Source organism: Lithobates pipiens, unplaced genomic scaffold (genome assembly GCF_037356315.1).
Source record: "Lithobates pipiens isolate NorthernLeopardFrog02 unplaced genomic scaffold, aLitPip1_a1.2 Scaffold_16, whole genome shotgun sequence".
NCBI classification, from domain to species: domain Eukaryota; kingdom Metazoa; phylum Chordata; class Amphibia; order Anura; family Ranidae; genus Lithobates; species Lithobates pipiens.
The window spans coordinates 216,387,979-216,405,395 of record NW_027507748.1 but is presented as its reverse complement, the minus strand read 5'-3'; the positions used below and the strand labels follow the sequence as shown (position 1 = coordinate 216,405,395).

The following is a 17,417-nucleotide window of genomic DNA, read 5'->3' as shown; positions in this document are numbered from 1 at the left end:
CCAACCAGTGGCCACATGTGGCCCGTTGAGCCCTCTGATGTGGCCCCCGCGACCTCCTGCTCTGGAACGGCGGGTTAGCAAGCCCAGATCACAGGTTGCCGACCCCTCATACCACAGCATCAGTGTTGTGAATGAAGCTGGTGGTAGAGGAAGAAAGCAGGAGCAGAGCCACATAAGGCTTCCTGTACAGCGCCGGCTTTTGTCACAGGCAGAGTCTATGGCAAAGTTCAGTTAACCCACAGGATAGACACAGGTGTACTACGCTACACCCGTGGTGTGGGTAAACCGAAAGCACATCAGTGTGAAAGCAGTTTTGTCCCTTTTCAAATGATCGGCCCTACCCAATTGGACCCTCAATTCACCTCTAGAGCGGCAGATGTAAACAGACTTTTGTCCATTTACTCAGACCTGCCTCCAATCCAATCTTAAAAATCCGATTAAAAAAAAAAAAAAAAAAAAAAATTGAAGGAAATTCGTCCCCTTCCATCTAGGTGGATCAGATAGTGTAGCCGTGACCTGTCATCCACCTGCTCCGCTCATTGTGGCCCGCGACTTGTTACCCAGTTGCTTAAAAAGGTTGGGCACCCCTGCTTTAGGTACAGCGGAAAAATGTTTGTTTTTTGGAGGTTTTAGCAAACACAAAAAAAAAAAAAACCCCATACCTTTCGCAATGGTGCCTCCTACTCTGCTTCCACGCTAATTAAACTTCCTTCCCTCATGTATTTAAAATTCAATTAAATTCAATCATTTAAATGTAAGATACTGCTCATTTACAAATGTGCAATAGAATCCTTAAAGAGGAAGTAAACCCTAATGGGTTTACTTACTTTGTTGCTCGGCAAAGGTAAAGCATAATGGACTACTATGCATCGCATAGTAGCCCATTATGTGTCACTTACATGACACAGGAGCCAGCGATGTCACAGCTGTCCCCTGTAGCACGAAGCGTCCGTCTTCTTCCGGGTATCGCTGCTCCGGCGCTGCGAGTTTCGGAGCAGCAATGACGTCACTCCCACGCATGCACACAGGAGCTGCCACTAACGGCATATCGCTGTTAGCAGTGGCATGCTCCGTGCGCCTGCGCACCACTGTCTACGGCGCATGCGCCGTAGACAGCAGTGCCTGTCTTTTTGCAAATATCTCCTAAACCTTGTAGGATTAGGAGATATTTCATGGACCTACAGGTAAGCCTTAATCTAGGCTTACCTGTAGGTCAAAGTGGTTTGTAAGGGTTTACAACCGCTTTTAAAGCTCTTCTACAGAAATCTTACAGTGGACTACTACCCAACAATATAAAAATTTATAATTATTCTTACCTGCATATTCTTGACTCAACTGTTCCTTAATTTTGGTGAGCTCCCCCCCCCCCCAATTTCCTGGTGCATTTCCAGGATAGGAAGCCTAAGAAAATCACCTAAAAATCTTCCCTATTCTATCCAAAGAAAATAAAGTCTAGGCGTTACATGCACTTTAAGTGCTAGTTCACAGCAGGTGCAGTTCCGTGTGCTTTTTTCTGCACAGTGTTTTCCCATGTATTCCAACGGCTTTAGTTCACACCAATACAGTCAGTTCCAGGTGTGGAAACTGACTGGAATTGACTGCATGGTGTGAACTAGAGCCATTGGAATGCAAGAAAACACTGAATGCATTTTTAGTGCAGAAAAATAGCGGACAGAACTGCATCTGGTGTGAAAGTGGTTGTAAACCCTTACAACCAACTTTGACCTACAGGTAAGCCTAGATTAAGGCTTACCTGTAGGTCCAAGAAATATCTCCTGAACCTACACGGTTTAGGAGATATTTGCCGAAAGACAGGCACCGCTGTCTACGGCGCATGCGCCGTAGACAGCGGCGCGCAGGCGTACTGAGTGCGCCGCGGTCAACGGCGATATGCCGCGAGTGGTGGCTGCCGTGCGCATGCGCGGGAGTGACGTCATCGCGGCTTCGCCGAATGACGGCAGCGGAGCAGCGAGACCCCACCGAGACGATGGATGCGCCGGACTACAGGGGACAGCGGTGACTTCGCTGGCTCCTGTGTCAGGTAAGTGACACATAATGGACTACTATGAGATGCATAGTAGTCCATTATGCTTTACCTTTACAGGGAATGAAAGAGGAAGTAAACTCATCAGGGTTTACTTCCTCTTTAACAGGCCCTAAAAAGGAAGATCTGCCCTCGTGTTTGCAGAAAGAAAAGAGAAAGTCTCACTGCTACAGCTAGCCAGTTTGCTAATCAAAGATGGAAGAGCACAGCTAATTTAAAATATGACTAAAGGCAAAACATTTTTATTTTGGGTAGAGTGGAGAGGGATTAGAATATTTTTGTCGAGTCTTTATTGCCGTCTGTGCCCCCATTAGGGAGATTCTCTGTGTCCTGTTCACCATCATTGAAAGCAATAGAAAAGTCCCAAATTTTAGGTTGTCCCCAGAATAGAGGGGAAATCTTCCAAAGGGTACAATCATTCTGGTAATCTGGGGGTCCCCAATAGATTCCTTTAATTTGCAGGGATTTTCTCACTTCCTGTTTTGGCTAGGGGACAGGAAGTGAAGGAAAAATATCCCCATTGGGGCAAAAGTAAATTTTACAGGGGTTATAACCGTCTTTTTTATTTTTTTTTTTTTTAAATAAAGGGTTTAGTTCTACTATAATAGCATATGGAAATATAGCTAGGGAACTTGGTTACAGTGAACAAGTGATACAAGCTGTATGTTCTTGCAAATATCTTTAAGCAAGCTAGTCTTTCAGAGGAGCTCCAGGCTCCTTCAGAAAAAAAAAAAAAAAACAAAAAAAAAAACGTAAGCAGCTACAAATACTGTAGCCGCTGACTTAATACAAAAGGACACTTGCATGTCCAGGGATCCAGCGATGTCCTCCCATGAACCTTAAATCGACTTTGGGTGCAGGCAGTAAAGGAAACCGCAACTGGAGCCTTTTGGCTTCACAGCCTGTTTCCTACTGCGCATGCAAAAGTAGTGCTGCACTTTGTGAATGGTCCCATAGTCTCCTGGGACCTGTGATGTGTTCCAAAAGACTGCGGTGAACTTCAGGGCAGGGGAGCAGGTACCTGCCGAAACCATGTGCCCCCCCCCCCCCCCCCAAAAAAAAAAGTGCCAAATGTGGCAGTGGAGGGGATGAGGTATAAACAAGGGGAGCATCCCCTTTTGGGTGGAGCTCGGCTTTAGTTTACCCACACCACCTTAAAAAGACAGGATAGTTTGCTTCCTTGTTGGTTTGACAGTAAACATTGTAATATTACTTTGTTATTTTTAGTCATCTTTAATAATTCTCTATATCCACACACAGGTACAAAATATATATATGTTGTATTACTACATTATACCTTCTACATGCAATGTATATTGTACTTTTTTTTAATAAAAACTGAACCTGAAAATATGTTCAATTATGTTTACATATTGAATGTATTGAAATGAGAGATGGGCCAATTTAAAAGAAAAAAAAATTAGCAAATTAAAATGAAGATTTTACCCACAGCAATTAGATTTAGTTCCGGACAGGAAATAAAAGCAGGTCTCAATGTCTGTGGCTCATTTTTTGGCACTACAATTTTTTTTAATGCCTCTAGATTAATCCATCCAAATTATTTAAAACCAAGAATGATGAAAGTAGTTAAAATCCAACACTTACTACTGTGACTGCATCATTAAGCAAGGACTCTCCAAACACTAGAATGTGGAGCAGCTCATTGATGTGGATTTCTTCAAACACAGCCAACACAGCCACCGGGTCCACAGCTGATATGATACTGCCAAACAGCAAGTTGTCCAGGAGGCCTACATTTGAAAGATGGGCTCCACTTATCTGGCACACTGCAAACAGCAGTGACCCTATAAAGAAGGCATTCCAGAGGGTGCCCACCACTGCAAATATCAGAATAGTTCCCAGGTTTTCAGAGAAAGGACGCAGGGGCAAGAAGTATCCAGCATCTAGGATAATGGGGGGCAAAAGGTACAGGAAGAAGACTTTGGAACTTAAAACTGGAGGGATTTCACCAACTGCTTTGATAAGTCCACCAACCAAAAGCCCAACAACAATCAGAAGACAGCTTTCTGGAACGACGTTGGACACAGTAGGAATCACATGGAATCCTGAAAAAAAGAAAAGAAAACCCAAGATATTACATGATCAACATTTGGCAATAGATTGTGTTATGACATTTAAATGTAGAGTTACAAAACAGAACATCTGACAATCACCAAGCATTCATTACAGGTAAATCTTCCTGGTATAGGCATTTTAAATTACAGTGATTTATTTACCACCAGTGAGGGTCCTTTCACACGGGTGGTCTGTCCGGCGTACTCTGCTTTGCTCAGCGGGGGATCAATCCCCTGATCCCCACTGAGCAGGCAGATGACAGGTCAATCTCTACTCACTGTGCTGTATTTCACGCCTCCATCTGCTGCTTTATACGAGTGAATGGAGGCTCGATCAGGTCTGCCGTTTGGTGACTCAAATTGCACGCTTTTTATATGCAAAGTGTCAGCTTTATAATGAAAAGGTGTTCAATATACAATCTGTGATAGAGATATAGATAGAGGAGAACAATTATATATATATATATATATATATATATATATATATATATATATATATATATATATATATATATATATATATATATATATATATATATATACACATACATACATACATACATACATACATACATACACACACACATATACACACACACACAATTGGCGACACCCTAGACATGTTTCCAGAAAATCTAATATTTCTCACAGAAAAGTATTGCAGTAGCACATTTTTCTATACACGTTTATTCCCTTTGTGTGTATTGGAACAAAATAAAAAATAAAAAAAAGGGAGGGAAAAAAGAAAAAATTGGACAGACTCACACAAAACTCCAAAAATGGGCTGGTCAAAAAATTCTTGGCACCCTTTCAAAATTGTGGATAAATATGATTGTTTCAAGCATGTGATGCTCCTTTAAACTCACCTGGGGCAAGTAACAGGTGTGGGCAATATAAAAAAAAAAAAAAAAAAAAAAAAAGGGGGAGAGACGCTCACTTAGTTTTTGCATTGTGTGTGCCACACTAAGCATGGACAACAGAAAGAGGAGAAGAGAACTGTCTGAGGACTTGGGAACCAAAATTGTGGAAAAATATCAACAATCTCATGGTTACAAGTCAATCTCCAGAGATCTCAATTTGCCTTTGTCCACAGTGCACAACTTTATCAAGAAGTTTGCAACCCATGGCACTGCAGCTAATCTCTCTGGGTGTGGACGGAAGAGAAAAAATTGATGAAAGGTTGCAAGGCAGGCTAGTCCGGATGGTGGATAAGCAGCACCAAACAAGTTCCAAAGAAATTCAATCTGTCCTGCAGGCTCAGGGAGCATCAGTGTCAGTGCAAACGATCCATCGTCATTTAAATTAAACGCTATGCATGAGAAATATGGTGGCGGTTCAATGATGTTTTGGGGTTGTTTTGCTGGAACTGGGTGCCTTGAATGTGTGCAAGGCATCATGAAATCTGAGGATTACCAAAGGATTTTGTGTCGCACTGTAGAGCCCAGCGTCAGAAAGCTGGATTTGCATCCGAGATCTTGGGTCTTCCAGCAGGACAATGATGCCAAAAACATCAAGAAACACTCAGAAATGGATGGCAACAAAGCGCTGGAGAGTTCTAAATTGGCCAGCAATGGGTCCAGATCTAAACCCCATTGAACACCTGTGGAGAGATCTTAAAATTGCTGTTGGAAAAAGGCGCCCTTCCAGTTTGTAAAGGAAGAGTGGTCCGAAAATTCCGGGTGAGGTGCAAGAAGCTTATTGATGGTTACAGGAAGCGACTGATTTCAGTTATTTTTTTTTCCAAAGGGTGTGCAACCAAATATTAAGTTAAGGGTGCGAAGAATTTTGACCAGCCCATTTTTGGAGTTGTGTGACACTATGTCCAATTTTCTTTTTTCCTCCTTTTTTGTTTTGTTCCAATACACAAAGAGAATAAACATGTGTATAGCAAAACATGTGTTACTGCAATACTTTCTGTGAGAAATATTTTTTTTTATTTTTTCCAGAAAATAAAGTATTATAAAAAAAATAGAAAAAGTACACACACACACAGGCAAGATTTTTTAACACCACAATGGAAGCTCAGACCAGTGTGAAAACATACAATTTATTTTAAAGGGATGCATTTTTCTTGAGCTTTTCTTCTTGTGCTAAAAAGGTGCCGATAATTGCTGACAATAAATTTATATTAAACAGTCAAATATAATACAAATTATAAAACAGATTTTTTTAAAAGCCATAATTTTCCGTTTCAGCCAGTGCATCCTGAATTTTCGGTACACCTCTACTCAGTTTCACTAAATGCACATTTTGCAGTTAAAAAAAAAAAAAAAAAAGTGCACTATATTTTTTACACTGCAGCGCATTGTATCCAAGATCAATGTGTCACACATGCAATGTCAGGCTCCTTCCGTACATCTGTCTGCCCATACCTCCATAAGAGCAGTTACTGAAGCACAGAAAGAATCAATGAACTACAAGCTGTCTGCTGTAGTGGCAGACAAGACTTGAAGTTCATCCATTCACAAAAAATGTAAAAAAGTGACCGCAGGTGTGGGGAGAGGATTCCCTGCCCACCCCAAGAATATCACATGTTACAAAATAGTGAAACTTAGCCTTTGATTTATGATCCTTACATTCAATGCAATTTACACTTGCTAATGTGCTTTTTATTAAGTTTCTGCATACGTATCTCTATTAAGATATAATTATTCTCCCTTCCAACAGTGTTACGGATATACAAAGATTTCATGATTTTATTTTATAAACAGCGTTGATTTAAATTGATTAATGTTTTCAAGGATTAATACAAGGTTTCTCAACTTGGGGGTTTTCTCCAGAGGTTACTAGGGGTTCCTTGAGAAATAGAGTTTTTTAAAGCTGATTAACCAATCATTTCAGCTATCTTTTTAGTTGTGTGCAAGAGGGTCAGTTTTCACACTAGTCAATGTAAAGCCTAGTACACACAATAAGATTAGACGAATGATCGTCTTTTTTTGGATGCTAATCTCCACAACAAAAACAAAATAGGTTATTAAAGTATGAAAATTCTCAGACGACAGAATAAAAATTCTGAAGCAATGTAATGTATTGTAATGTATTTTTGGACAAAAACTGTACTGATTAAAACTAAAATCGTATGATCTGGTATCGTACGAGAAAAATTCACGTCCGTCCCCTCAGAAAATTTCGGAGTGACAGCTGTGTACTAACATTTATATTACCATACAATCGCTTAGAAAATTTTTTTTTTTGTACGATATTCTGATTGTGTGGTTAGAAATTTGGAAGCCGGTTGGTCTCCATGCAGAGCTGCACCAGACTGCACTCTCGAGTTGTAGTAAATCAACCCTTATGTGACAACCACTACAAACTACCAGGGGCACTAGTACAATTTTCACTATTGGTGCTCCTATCTGGCCTTTATTTTTATTTTCTCCAAGGAAATTTAAAAAAGTAAAATAAAATGACCTGCTCTGTACATTTGTTAGATACACAAAATGTATTTTATTTTTTAAATGATTTTAGATTTACAACTTACTGGCCATGCAGATGTACCATGAGCTAGAGACTAATTTAGCAGGGCTTCTGAGACATAATAATGTGAAGGGTATTGCTGCGTACACACGATCGGACATTCTGACAACAAAATCCAACAGATGTTGGCTCAAACTTGTCTTGTATACACATGGTCACAGAATGTTTTTGGAAATTCAGAACATCAAGAATGCGGTGACGTACGACGAGCTGATAAAATTGAAGTTCAATAGCCAGTGCGGCTCTTCTGTTCGATTCCAAGCATGCGTAGAGCTTTGTGCTTCGGAATTGTGTACACACAAAACTGAATTTCCGACAATGGATTTTGTTGTCGGAAAAAAATGGGATCCAGATCTCAAATTGTGTGTGGGAAATTCAGATGGAAAACGTCTGATGGAGCCTACACATGGTCAGAATTTCCAACAAGAAGCTCCCATCGAACATTTTCCGTTGGAAAATCCGACCAAGTGTACACGGCATTACTCTATTAAAAAGGTTAAGAAAGGCTAGATTAAAGTGATATTAAAAAGGCTGAGTTTTTTTTTCTTCTTTAAAAATAAGCAAACTATACTTACCTTCTCCGTGTAATGGTTTTGAACAGAGTAGCCCCGATCTTGCTCTTCAAGGGCCCTCCAAAGGCACGCCTAGCCCTTCCCTCCTGCTGAGTGCCCCCACGTTGTGTCTGTCCATTCAGGCACACAACATGACTCAGCCCCACCCCTGCTCTCATTGGCTCACTGGCTGTGATTGATAGTAGCGGGAGCCAATGGCAGGGATCCCGAAGAGCTGCTGCTTTTGTGAACATTGCTGGATAGAGATGGGGCTCAGGTGCCAATACTTTTGTGCATAGATTGGATAGAAGGTAAAAAGCCTTCAACCTTCGCAACAAATTTATCATGTCACACAATGTTTAAGGCAGGGTACACAACCAACTTTATTGGGAAACCATGAAAATAGCACTGCAACAAGCCAGTACCAGTAGATTAAAAACACAGCTATTGGATGTAATAGGTAACATTTACCAGACATACAATTAGAGATCCTTCTAATCCAATCCATACTGCAATACTTTCACAGATTAATGAGGCACCAATGTCACTTTGATGTTAAATACATTCAGATACACAAACCTATACAATCGCAGGTAGGGTAAATATCCTCTACTATGCATGTTTCACCAGTGTTCATACAGCTTGCCTTATCCTTTAATCACATTTACCGGTCAGTACAATTATAAAATCAAGAAATGTGGCATGCGTTGCTCCCCCCCAAAGGCTCTGTATAGCTTTACCTGATAACACAGTAGAATGAGGCACCCAAGTCAGAGGTCACAACTAGTGAGTCACTAGTGATCACAAAGAAATAACACAGTACAGAAAGATTAGGTGTGCAAATATCGTAGGTGGTTAAGAAGGCCCATTAGGCCATTTGTAGTGTCGCAATGCTCACACCCTGTGCCTCATACAAATGAAAAAAAAAAAAAAAAAACCTACACTGCAAAGAATGACTTCAGCTTACCACAAGTGATTCTCACAGCTTTTGCTTCTAACGAAATATTTACATACCAGATACATATTAGATACTATACTATACGAGCCGGTTCACACAGCGGGCGATGCGAGGCGACACGACTCGCCTCGCCTCGCTCTCGCAAGTCGCCCCCGTTCTGTACAATGGAACCGTTCTGAGAGGAGCGACTCGAGTCGCTCCGACTCAGAAAAAAGGTTCCTGTACTACTTTTGGGCGACCTCGGGGCGACTTGCATTGACTTCTATACAGAAGTCATCTGCAAGTTGCCGCTGAGGTCGCGGCAGGTCGCGGCGAGGCAAGTCGGAGTCGCCTCGCCTGCAGTGTGAACCGGCCCTAATTGCACCTTTGAAATCTTTGTACAGGTGGGTTGCCTCTCCAGGACCGCACCTCTCCCCCCACCTGCATGCAAAAAGCACGCTACAGCTTATGAGACTTGTGGTTCAAATCAATGGGCTGCCGTGCACATGCAAAATGCGTCTCGCAGAGTCAGAAATGTGAGCCAAGCCGAGCAGCATTTTTAAACGCTGATTGAAAATGCAGTGCATTTGCAGGCACAAGATCGCATGGTAGCACAGTGCAATGCGATTTGGTGTTGCACACTTTGTGTGTCCTAGTCTGATTTGCAGCACAAAAATTGCACTGCAGGGGAACACACACACAGTGGTCCATGTTTGTGAGATTCTGGCGAGTTAGTTATTGTACTATAACCCCTGACTCTACCCAAAATAAAGTTTGCACCTCTAATAGGTTTTCATTGCAGTCTGTGCCCTTATTAAAAGATAAGTTTACTGTATTTAGGATGCAACATGTAACACAGTCAACATCCCTCCTCTCCTACCTGTGACAGTGGGCAGGGGTTCCTCTCCCCCATAGCCGCTGTCAATTTTAAAATCGGCAAAGGTTTGCGGATCAGAACTGTGACTGAATAAACTAAAAAAGGTCCCGTCTGCCAAACTTGTAGTTTCAATGAACTGCAGTACATTGGACCAAAGCCCAATTGCACTGGTAGTCCATTTACTCTCCCCAGCTTTTAAACTGAAAGCCTGTACAGCAGGGGTGTAAAAAGTCAATTTTGTTGTGGGCCACATAGGCATTTTGGTTGCTTTTTTTTTTTTTTTTTATCTGTAAGACTAGGTGTGCAGAGCACCACCCACCCTTACATCAGATGTCAAGACCCTCCCCTTTCCTTATATCACAGTGCACCCCCTTTACCTTGTGCTGCTTCCATAAAGAAGCTGGAGGTGGAGCTGGGAAGCAGAAAGTGCAGGGTCTGGAGGAGGACCAGAGGAGGGCTGCAGTCTGCTGAATGCTGAGACGGAGAGGGACAGGATCTGTAGGAGGAATTCTGTTAAAAAAAAAAAAAAACAGGGGGGGGGGGTTTACAAGTCTCTCCGTGGCTGCACAGAGGCTGCTATGTCCTCCTCTGTTGCCACCTTCTGGGACAAAAAGGGGAGCGGCACAGCTGCAAGGGGGGGGGGGGGGGGGGTGAGAAAAAAAATCTGTAGGGAGAATGTGCCGGAGCTCGACATTGCAGCGCAATCTAATAATTGTGGGAGCAATGCTATACAGGCTCCAGTAGATAGAGAAAAAAAAATACATAAATGCACATTTTCACCTGCAAAAATATGTACTTTAAAAAGGTGAATTTCTCCTTTAAAAAGAGAATTACATTCACTTCCTCTCTCTTCACAACACTTGCTTAATGTGATTGTAGCCGTATTAGTGCACATGCGCCAGAAACAATTAGAGCCGGTTCACACAGCGGGCGATGCGAGGCGACACAACTCGCCTCGCTCTCGCAAGTCGCCCCCGTTCTGTACAATGGAACCGTTCTGAGAGGAGCGACTCGAGTCGCTCCGACTCAGAAAAAAGGTTCCTGTACTACTTTTGGGCGACCTCGGGGCGACTTGCATTGACTTCTATACAGAAGTCATTTGCAAGTCGCCGCCGAGGCCGCTGCAGGTCGCGGCGAGGCAAGTCGGAGTCGCCTCGCCTGCAGTGTGAACCGGCCCTTAAGTACTTTCCATGATACTTTAAAAAAAATGTATTATATGCACTAGCTCTCCCTCTGTCTTATCTCATCAACTATGCTAGTTTTATTACCATTAACATGTATGTTTGTTTTTGTTCCACCTTCCCCTCCCTTCTTTCCTTCAGAGAAGGGCGTTTTTTTTTTTTTTTTTAAACATATTGCTAAAACTTTTGTCAATCAGTACTGCTAGGACCTTGAAAGGGACATAATACCCTGAAGGCTTGTCCTAAAAAAAATTGTATATTCGTGCAAAAAAAAAAAAAAAAAAAAAAAAAAAAAAAAAATAAAAAAAAAAAGGTATCAGACAATACAACACTGAAATCCCCCAACGGGGATACAGAGTAAAAAGCAGGCATAGAGAACCAGTCTCCACTCCACAAAAAGCAGTTTTTCAGTTTAGGCCCCACTGGAGAAACTGCACCTCTGTTTCTGTCTAGGTTAAAACATTCTCAATTAGAAAAACTTCCTCCCTCTTCCATTAGGGAAATTCCTCCACCTGGGCCACTAGCAAGAAAAAAATAAAAAAATAAATAAAACGCAACACCTTAGTAGAAAGGTTACCCACTATCCAATACAAAACAAGAGCTTTGGACGAAGTTCCCCGAACGAATGAGAAGGCAACATCGGTGAAGCCTATCTTGCTGAAAAAGCTGTTTATTGCTTTTAATTACAGCTGTTATCTGCTGATATTCTCTGAACCATTCATCATGACTTGCTAGCTTTGCATAAAACGTTTTCCATAAACACATCATTACCAAACCGTCTGTGGTTTTGCTACGGCCATTAACAAAACATCACAACTGCATAAAATAAGCGTTTGTTTGCTTCTAGCAAATAAAATGTATAATTTCCATTATCCAAAAAATGGAAACAAACCTACGCAATTTCATTAACCACTTTCAGACCGGACCAATTTGCTGGTCAAAGACCAGACCACTTTTTGCGATTCGGCACTGCGTCGCTTTAACTGACAATTGCGCGGTCGTTCGACGTGGCTCCCAAACAAAATTGACGTCCTTTTTTTCCCCACAAATAGAGCTTTCTTTTGGCGGTATTTGATCACCCCTGCGGTTTTTATTTTTTGCACTATAAACAAAAATAGAGCGACACTTTTGAAAAAAAACGCATTATTTTTTACTTTTTGTTATAATAAATATCCTCCAAAAATATATAAAAAAAAAAACATTTTTTCCCCCTCAGTTTAGGCCGATACGTATTCTTCTACATATTTTTGGTAAAAAAAAAAATAAAAAAAAAAAAAAATCGCAATAAGCGATTGATTGGTTTGCGCAAAAGTTATAGCGTTTACAAAATAGGGATAGTTTTATAGCATTTTGATTAATTTTTTATTATTTTTTTTTTTACTAGTAATGGCGGCGATCAGCGATTTTTATTGTGACTGCGACATTGTGGGGGACCCATCGGACATTTGACACATTTTTGGGACCAGTCATTTATACAATAATCACTGCTATATAAATGCAGTGATTCCTGTGTAAATGACATTGGCAGTGAAGGGGTTAACCAGTGAGTGGCAGTGTAGGGGTTAAGTGTTCCTAGGGGTGCGTTACTAACTGTGGGGGGGGGGGGGGGGGGGTTGGGCTTTCATTTAGTGAACACTGATCTCTGCTCCAATCACATGGAGCAGAGATCAGCGTCACTAGTTGCTAGGCAGAATGGAGAAATGTTGTTCACAACGGCATTTCTTCATTCGGCCGCTCCGTGAGACGATCGCGGGGATGCCCGCGGCGATCGAGTCCGCGGGTCCCGCGACCGGACTCACGGAGGTCCCGTCCAGCGCGGCGGTGGCACGCTCCAGATGGCAGGGCGGCAAATTTAAAGGGACGTACATGTACGCCCATTTGCCTGCCCGTGCCATTCTGTCGACGTACATCGTCGTGCGCTGGTCGGCAAGTGGTTAATGGGCTCTGCAGCTACAGCAAGTTAGCCTATATGTTTTTATAGCAATACAAGCTGGGACCCAAAACTAAGTATGCTAGGCTCTTATGCCCTGTTATATATATATATATATATATATATATATAGGCAACTTGGAATTGTGGGCAGAATCGCAGCAATTCTGCCCAGGATTCCAAATTGCAGCAAAACGTGTGATTCGCATTTCAGTGCCATTCATTCAACCAAAACGCAGAACAATTTTGCCATGATTGTCAACGCAAAACATGCATTTAAAAATCATGCCTTGGTTCAGGGCCAAAATTTGGTTCCTAAGCTTCTTTGGTGTGACAAACACACATATGGCATAAAGGACTGCCCTGGCACAACACACGTTTCCGCTTGTGAATCGTGCTTTTCTAAATTGCTAGCCAAGAGATGTGTGAACGTGAGCTTAAAGTCAAAACAGTTTAAGCTTTTTTTATTTTATTAGAATTAATTATGTATGAAAACGTTACTGCAACCAACAAATGAAGGTATAGCTACCTCCAATTCATGGAAATATTTAGCAGCACAGATGGACCTTGTTCTGAGTAAGGGGATCCATCCTCTATATCACATACACTAGATTACCAAAAGTATTGGGACACCTGCCTTTACATGAACTTTAATGGCATCTCAGTCTTCGTCCATAGGGTTCAATAGTGAGTTGGCCCACCCTTTGCAGCTATAACAGCTTCAACTCTTCTGGGAAGGCTGTCCACAAGGTTTAGGAGCCGGAAACCATTTTAACCACTTTAAGATAGGCTTTTTATTTATTTTATTTTTTTAAGATGTGTTGTTTACAAGTTAAAAATAGTTTTGCTAGAAAAAATTACTTAGAAACCCTCAAACATTATACTTTTTCTAACACCCTAGAGAATAAAATGGCAGTCATTGCAATAATTTGTCGCACCGTAATTGCGCAGCGGTCATACAAGCGCTCTTTTTTTGCAAAAACACACTTATTTGAATTAACAAAAATACAAAATGTAAAAGTTAACCCAATTTTTTTAATATTGTGAAAAATAATGTTACAACAACATGTAAATTGATACCAAACATGTCACGCTTCAAAATTGCACCTGCTCGTGGAATGGCAACAAACTTTTACACTTAAAAATCTCCATAGGCAACATTTAAAAAAATTCTACAGGTTGCATGTTTTGCATTACAGAGGTCTAGGGCTAGAATTATTGCTTTTGCTCTACCGATCGTGGCGATGACTCACATGCGTGATTTAAACACTGTTTTCATATGTGGCCACTACTAAAGTATGCGTTCGCTTCTGCACGCGAGCTCAGCAAAAAATAAATAAAATCATTAAAAAATATTTTTTTTTTTAAAGAAAATGGACCTTTAAAGGGGCCCATCTTCCTCTCACGCATCTCCATGCCCAGCCACAGGAAGGATTCCCATCGCCTCCGCCAATGGCTCCGATAAGCGGCGGAGGCACCCCCCCCCCTCTTGCTGCCGATAAAAGTGATCTCGCGGGGAAGCCACGGCAGAGACCACTTTTATCTTGAACCGGACCGCCAGCCAAACACGGGGATACCGGGGTTATGGCAGCTAGCTGTTGCCATGACAACAATATCCATCCTCAAATTAGGGATGTACATCGGTGTGCGGCGGTCCGGAAGTTTGTTAAACAGCTACAGGAAGAGTTCTCTATACCTAAGAAAAGTTTCTGTCAATATTTGCACCTCGAAATATGCTTCCAAGAGACAATAACACCTATAATACATCATAGGATCACAGTAAGAGATGTTATCACAGATTAAATCATGGGTTTTATTTCCTCTGTATCCAATAAAATAGAGAAGTGTGAGATTTGAATAAAATATAAAAAAAACATATACATTGTATCCGGAAAGTATTCAGAGAGCTTCACTTTTTTCCACATTTTGTTATGTTACAGCCTTATTCCAAGATGGAACCTCATCGGGACCTTCAATGCTGCAGACATTTTTCTGTACCCCGATACAATCCTGTCTCGGAGGTCTACAGACAATTCCTTGGACTTTGTTTGTGCTCCGACATGCACTGTTAACTGCGCTTCTCTATTTTGTAGAAACTCCTGCTATTACCCTGACTTTTAATGAATCAATTGGTGTTAGAAATAGCTCATATGAAAAGCTAAAGCCCTCCCAAATGATGTTTAATGCACTGAAATAAATCTTTTTTCAGTGAAACTCATTTTATCATTTAACCAAGACAGACAGGTCAAATTTTGGCAAGACAAAAAAGTTGTCGCCTAAACAGAAATTTAACAACTTTACTGAAAATCCAAAAATATGTCAGCAAATTAAGTAGTGGTGCTGTGAGATCCAAATTGAATATCTTGTATGACTTCCATGAGCTTGAAGGACAGCACCCATGCGGTTTGGCAAGGATTCATACAATTTATTTAAGTCATCAGGAATAGCAAAGAAAAACAGTCTTGCATGCCTCCCAGAGTTCATCAATAGTCTCTGGTTTCGTCTTCCATGCTTAGTCTTTCATCCTACACCACATATGCTCAATGATGTTCATGTCTGGTGACTGGGCTGGCCAATCCTGGAGCATCTTGAACTTCTTTGCCTTAAGGAACTTCGATGTGGAGATGGAAGTATGCGATGGAGCACCATCCTGCTGCAAAATGTGGCCTTTATGGTTGGGAATATAAGAGGTAGCTAAGATTTCTTGGCATTTTAGACTATTAATGTTGCCTTCCACCTTGCAGATCCCTCGTACACCCCCATACTGGATATAACCCCAGACCATGATTTTGCCTCTACCAAACTTCACTGTTTTCTGGGTAAATCTCGGCTCCAGTAGGTCTCCTGCAATATTTGTGGTGACTGGTGTAATTCAACAGAAGATTCACCTGAAAAATCCACCTTCTGCCACTTTTCCAGAGTCCATCCTTTTAGCAGGCTGTGGCCCTTGGCAAATGCCACACGGTTTTTCAATTGTCTTTTGTTTAGTGCTGGCTTATGGGCACGGATTCGACCATGGAGGCCATCCGACAAACTGTTCTGGTTGACACAGGGACTTCAGGTGACCAGGTCTCGTGGAGCTCTGCTGCAGTTGAAAATGGGCTGGCCTTGGATTTGCAAGCCAGCAAACGGTCCTCTCGAGCAGTTGTCTTGCGGGTTCGGCCTGACCTGGCCTTGTCCAAAATGGCTCCAGTCTCTTCAAATCCTTTTTTTATCCTCTGAACTTGACGCTGAGACACATTGAAGGTGTCTGCCACATCAGTAGTGGATCTGGTCTTCAGCCTCTTGATAATCAACACTTTAGTCTCCGGGTGAATCTTAGGCATGTTTGCAGAGGTCTAGTTGCAGTTGAGAAGGTCTAGTGTACTGGTGTTCTTTTTATACACACCTGAGACCTAATTGATCCATTATTAGTCACAGGTGAAGCTCATAAAACAAGGCGACAACACTTATGTCTTGGCAAAAATTTACTCACTGGGATTTACCAAGCTGTTAATATTAGAATACTTTGTCAGTTTAATTTTGCACTGAAACATTATTACAAAAGCTGTTGGGATTAAAATGACCCATTTCTTGTAACAAAATCTTGATTAGAAATATTTTAGCGGCACTTCAGGTCAATTTGTACACAAGCGACAAGACTTGTCAGGGACTGTATAAAAGGTGTGTACCTATCCAAAACACGTCCAATTAACTGAATTTACCACAGGTGGACTCCAAGTTGTAGAAACATCTCAAAGAGTATCAGTGGAAACAGGATGCACCTGAGCTCAAATTTGAGTGTCATGGAAAAGGCTGTGAATACTTCAATACGTGCGATTTCTTAAATTTTTTTTTTTTTTAATACATTTGCAAAGAATTCAAACTGCTTTCATGTTGTAAATATAAAGTATTGTTTGTAGAATTTTGAGGAAAATAATGAATTTAATCCATTCTGGAAGAAGGCTATAACATAACAAAATGTGGAAAAAAAGTGAAGAGCTGTAAATACTTTCCGGATGCACCGTACCCTCACCTATGCAGATGCAGTTGTCCCCTGCTGTCTCTACCGGCAATCAAAGACCGCTGATCACTTAGTACTCAGGTTTACTCTGAGCACAGAGCATTGACCGTCAGTCAATCAGGTTGAAAAGACAAGTCCATCTAGTTCAATAAAAAACAAACAAACAAACACACACACACACACACACACACACACACACACACACACACACACACACACATACTTGATCCAGAGTAAATTGGGAAAAAAACAAACAAACAAACACACACACACACACACACACTTGATCCAGAGTAAATTGGGGAAAAAAAAAAACCCTGAACAGCCCTGAGTTATTTATTAT

The 17,417-nt window shown here is 41.4% G+C and overlaps 1 protein-coding gene across 1 annotated transcript in view; it reads right to left on the bottom strand.

Moving 5' to 3' along the window:
• Nucleotides 1–17,417, bottom strand: part of SLC9A1 (solute carrier family 9 member A1) — a 122,154-nt gene that overhangs the window by 69,727 nt on the left and 35,010 nt on the right. Inside the window, exon 2 of the mRNA XM_077481026.1 lies at nt 3,650–4,110. Coding sequence (XP_077337152.1) covers nt 3,650–4,110 — 461 coding nt within the window. The remainder of the gene's footprint in view (nt 1–3,649; nt 4,111–17,417) is intronic.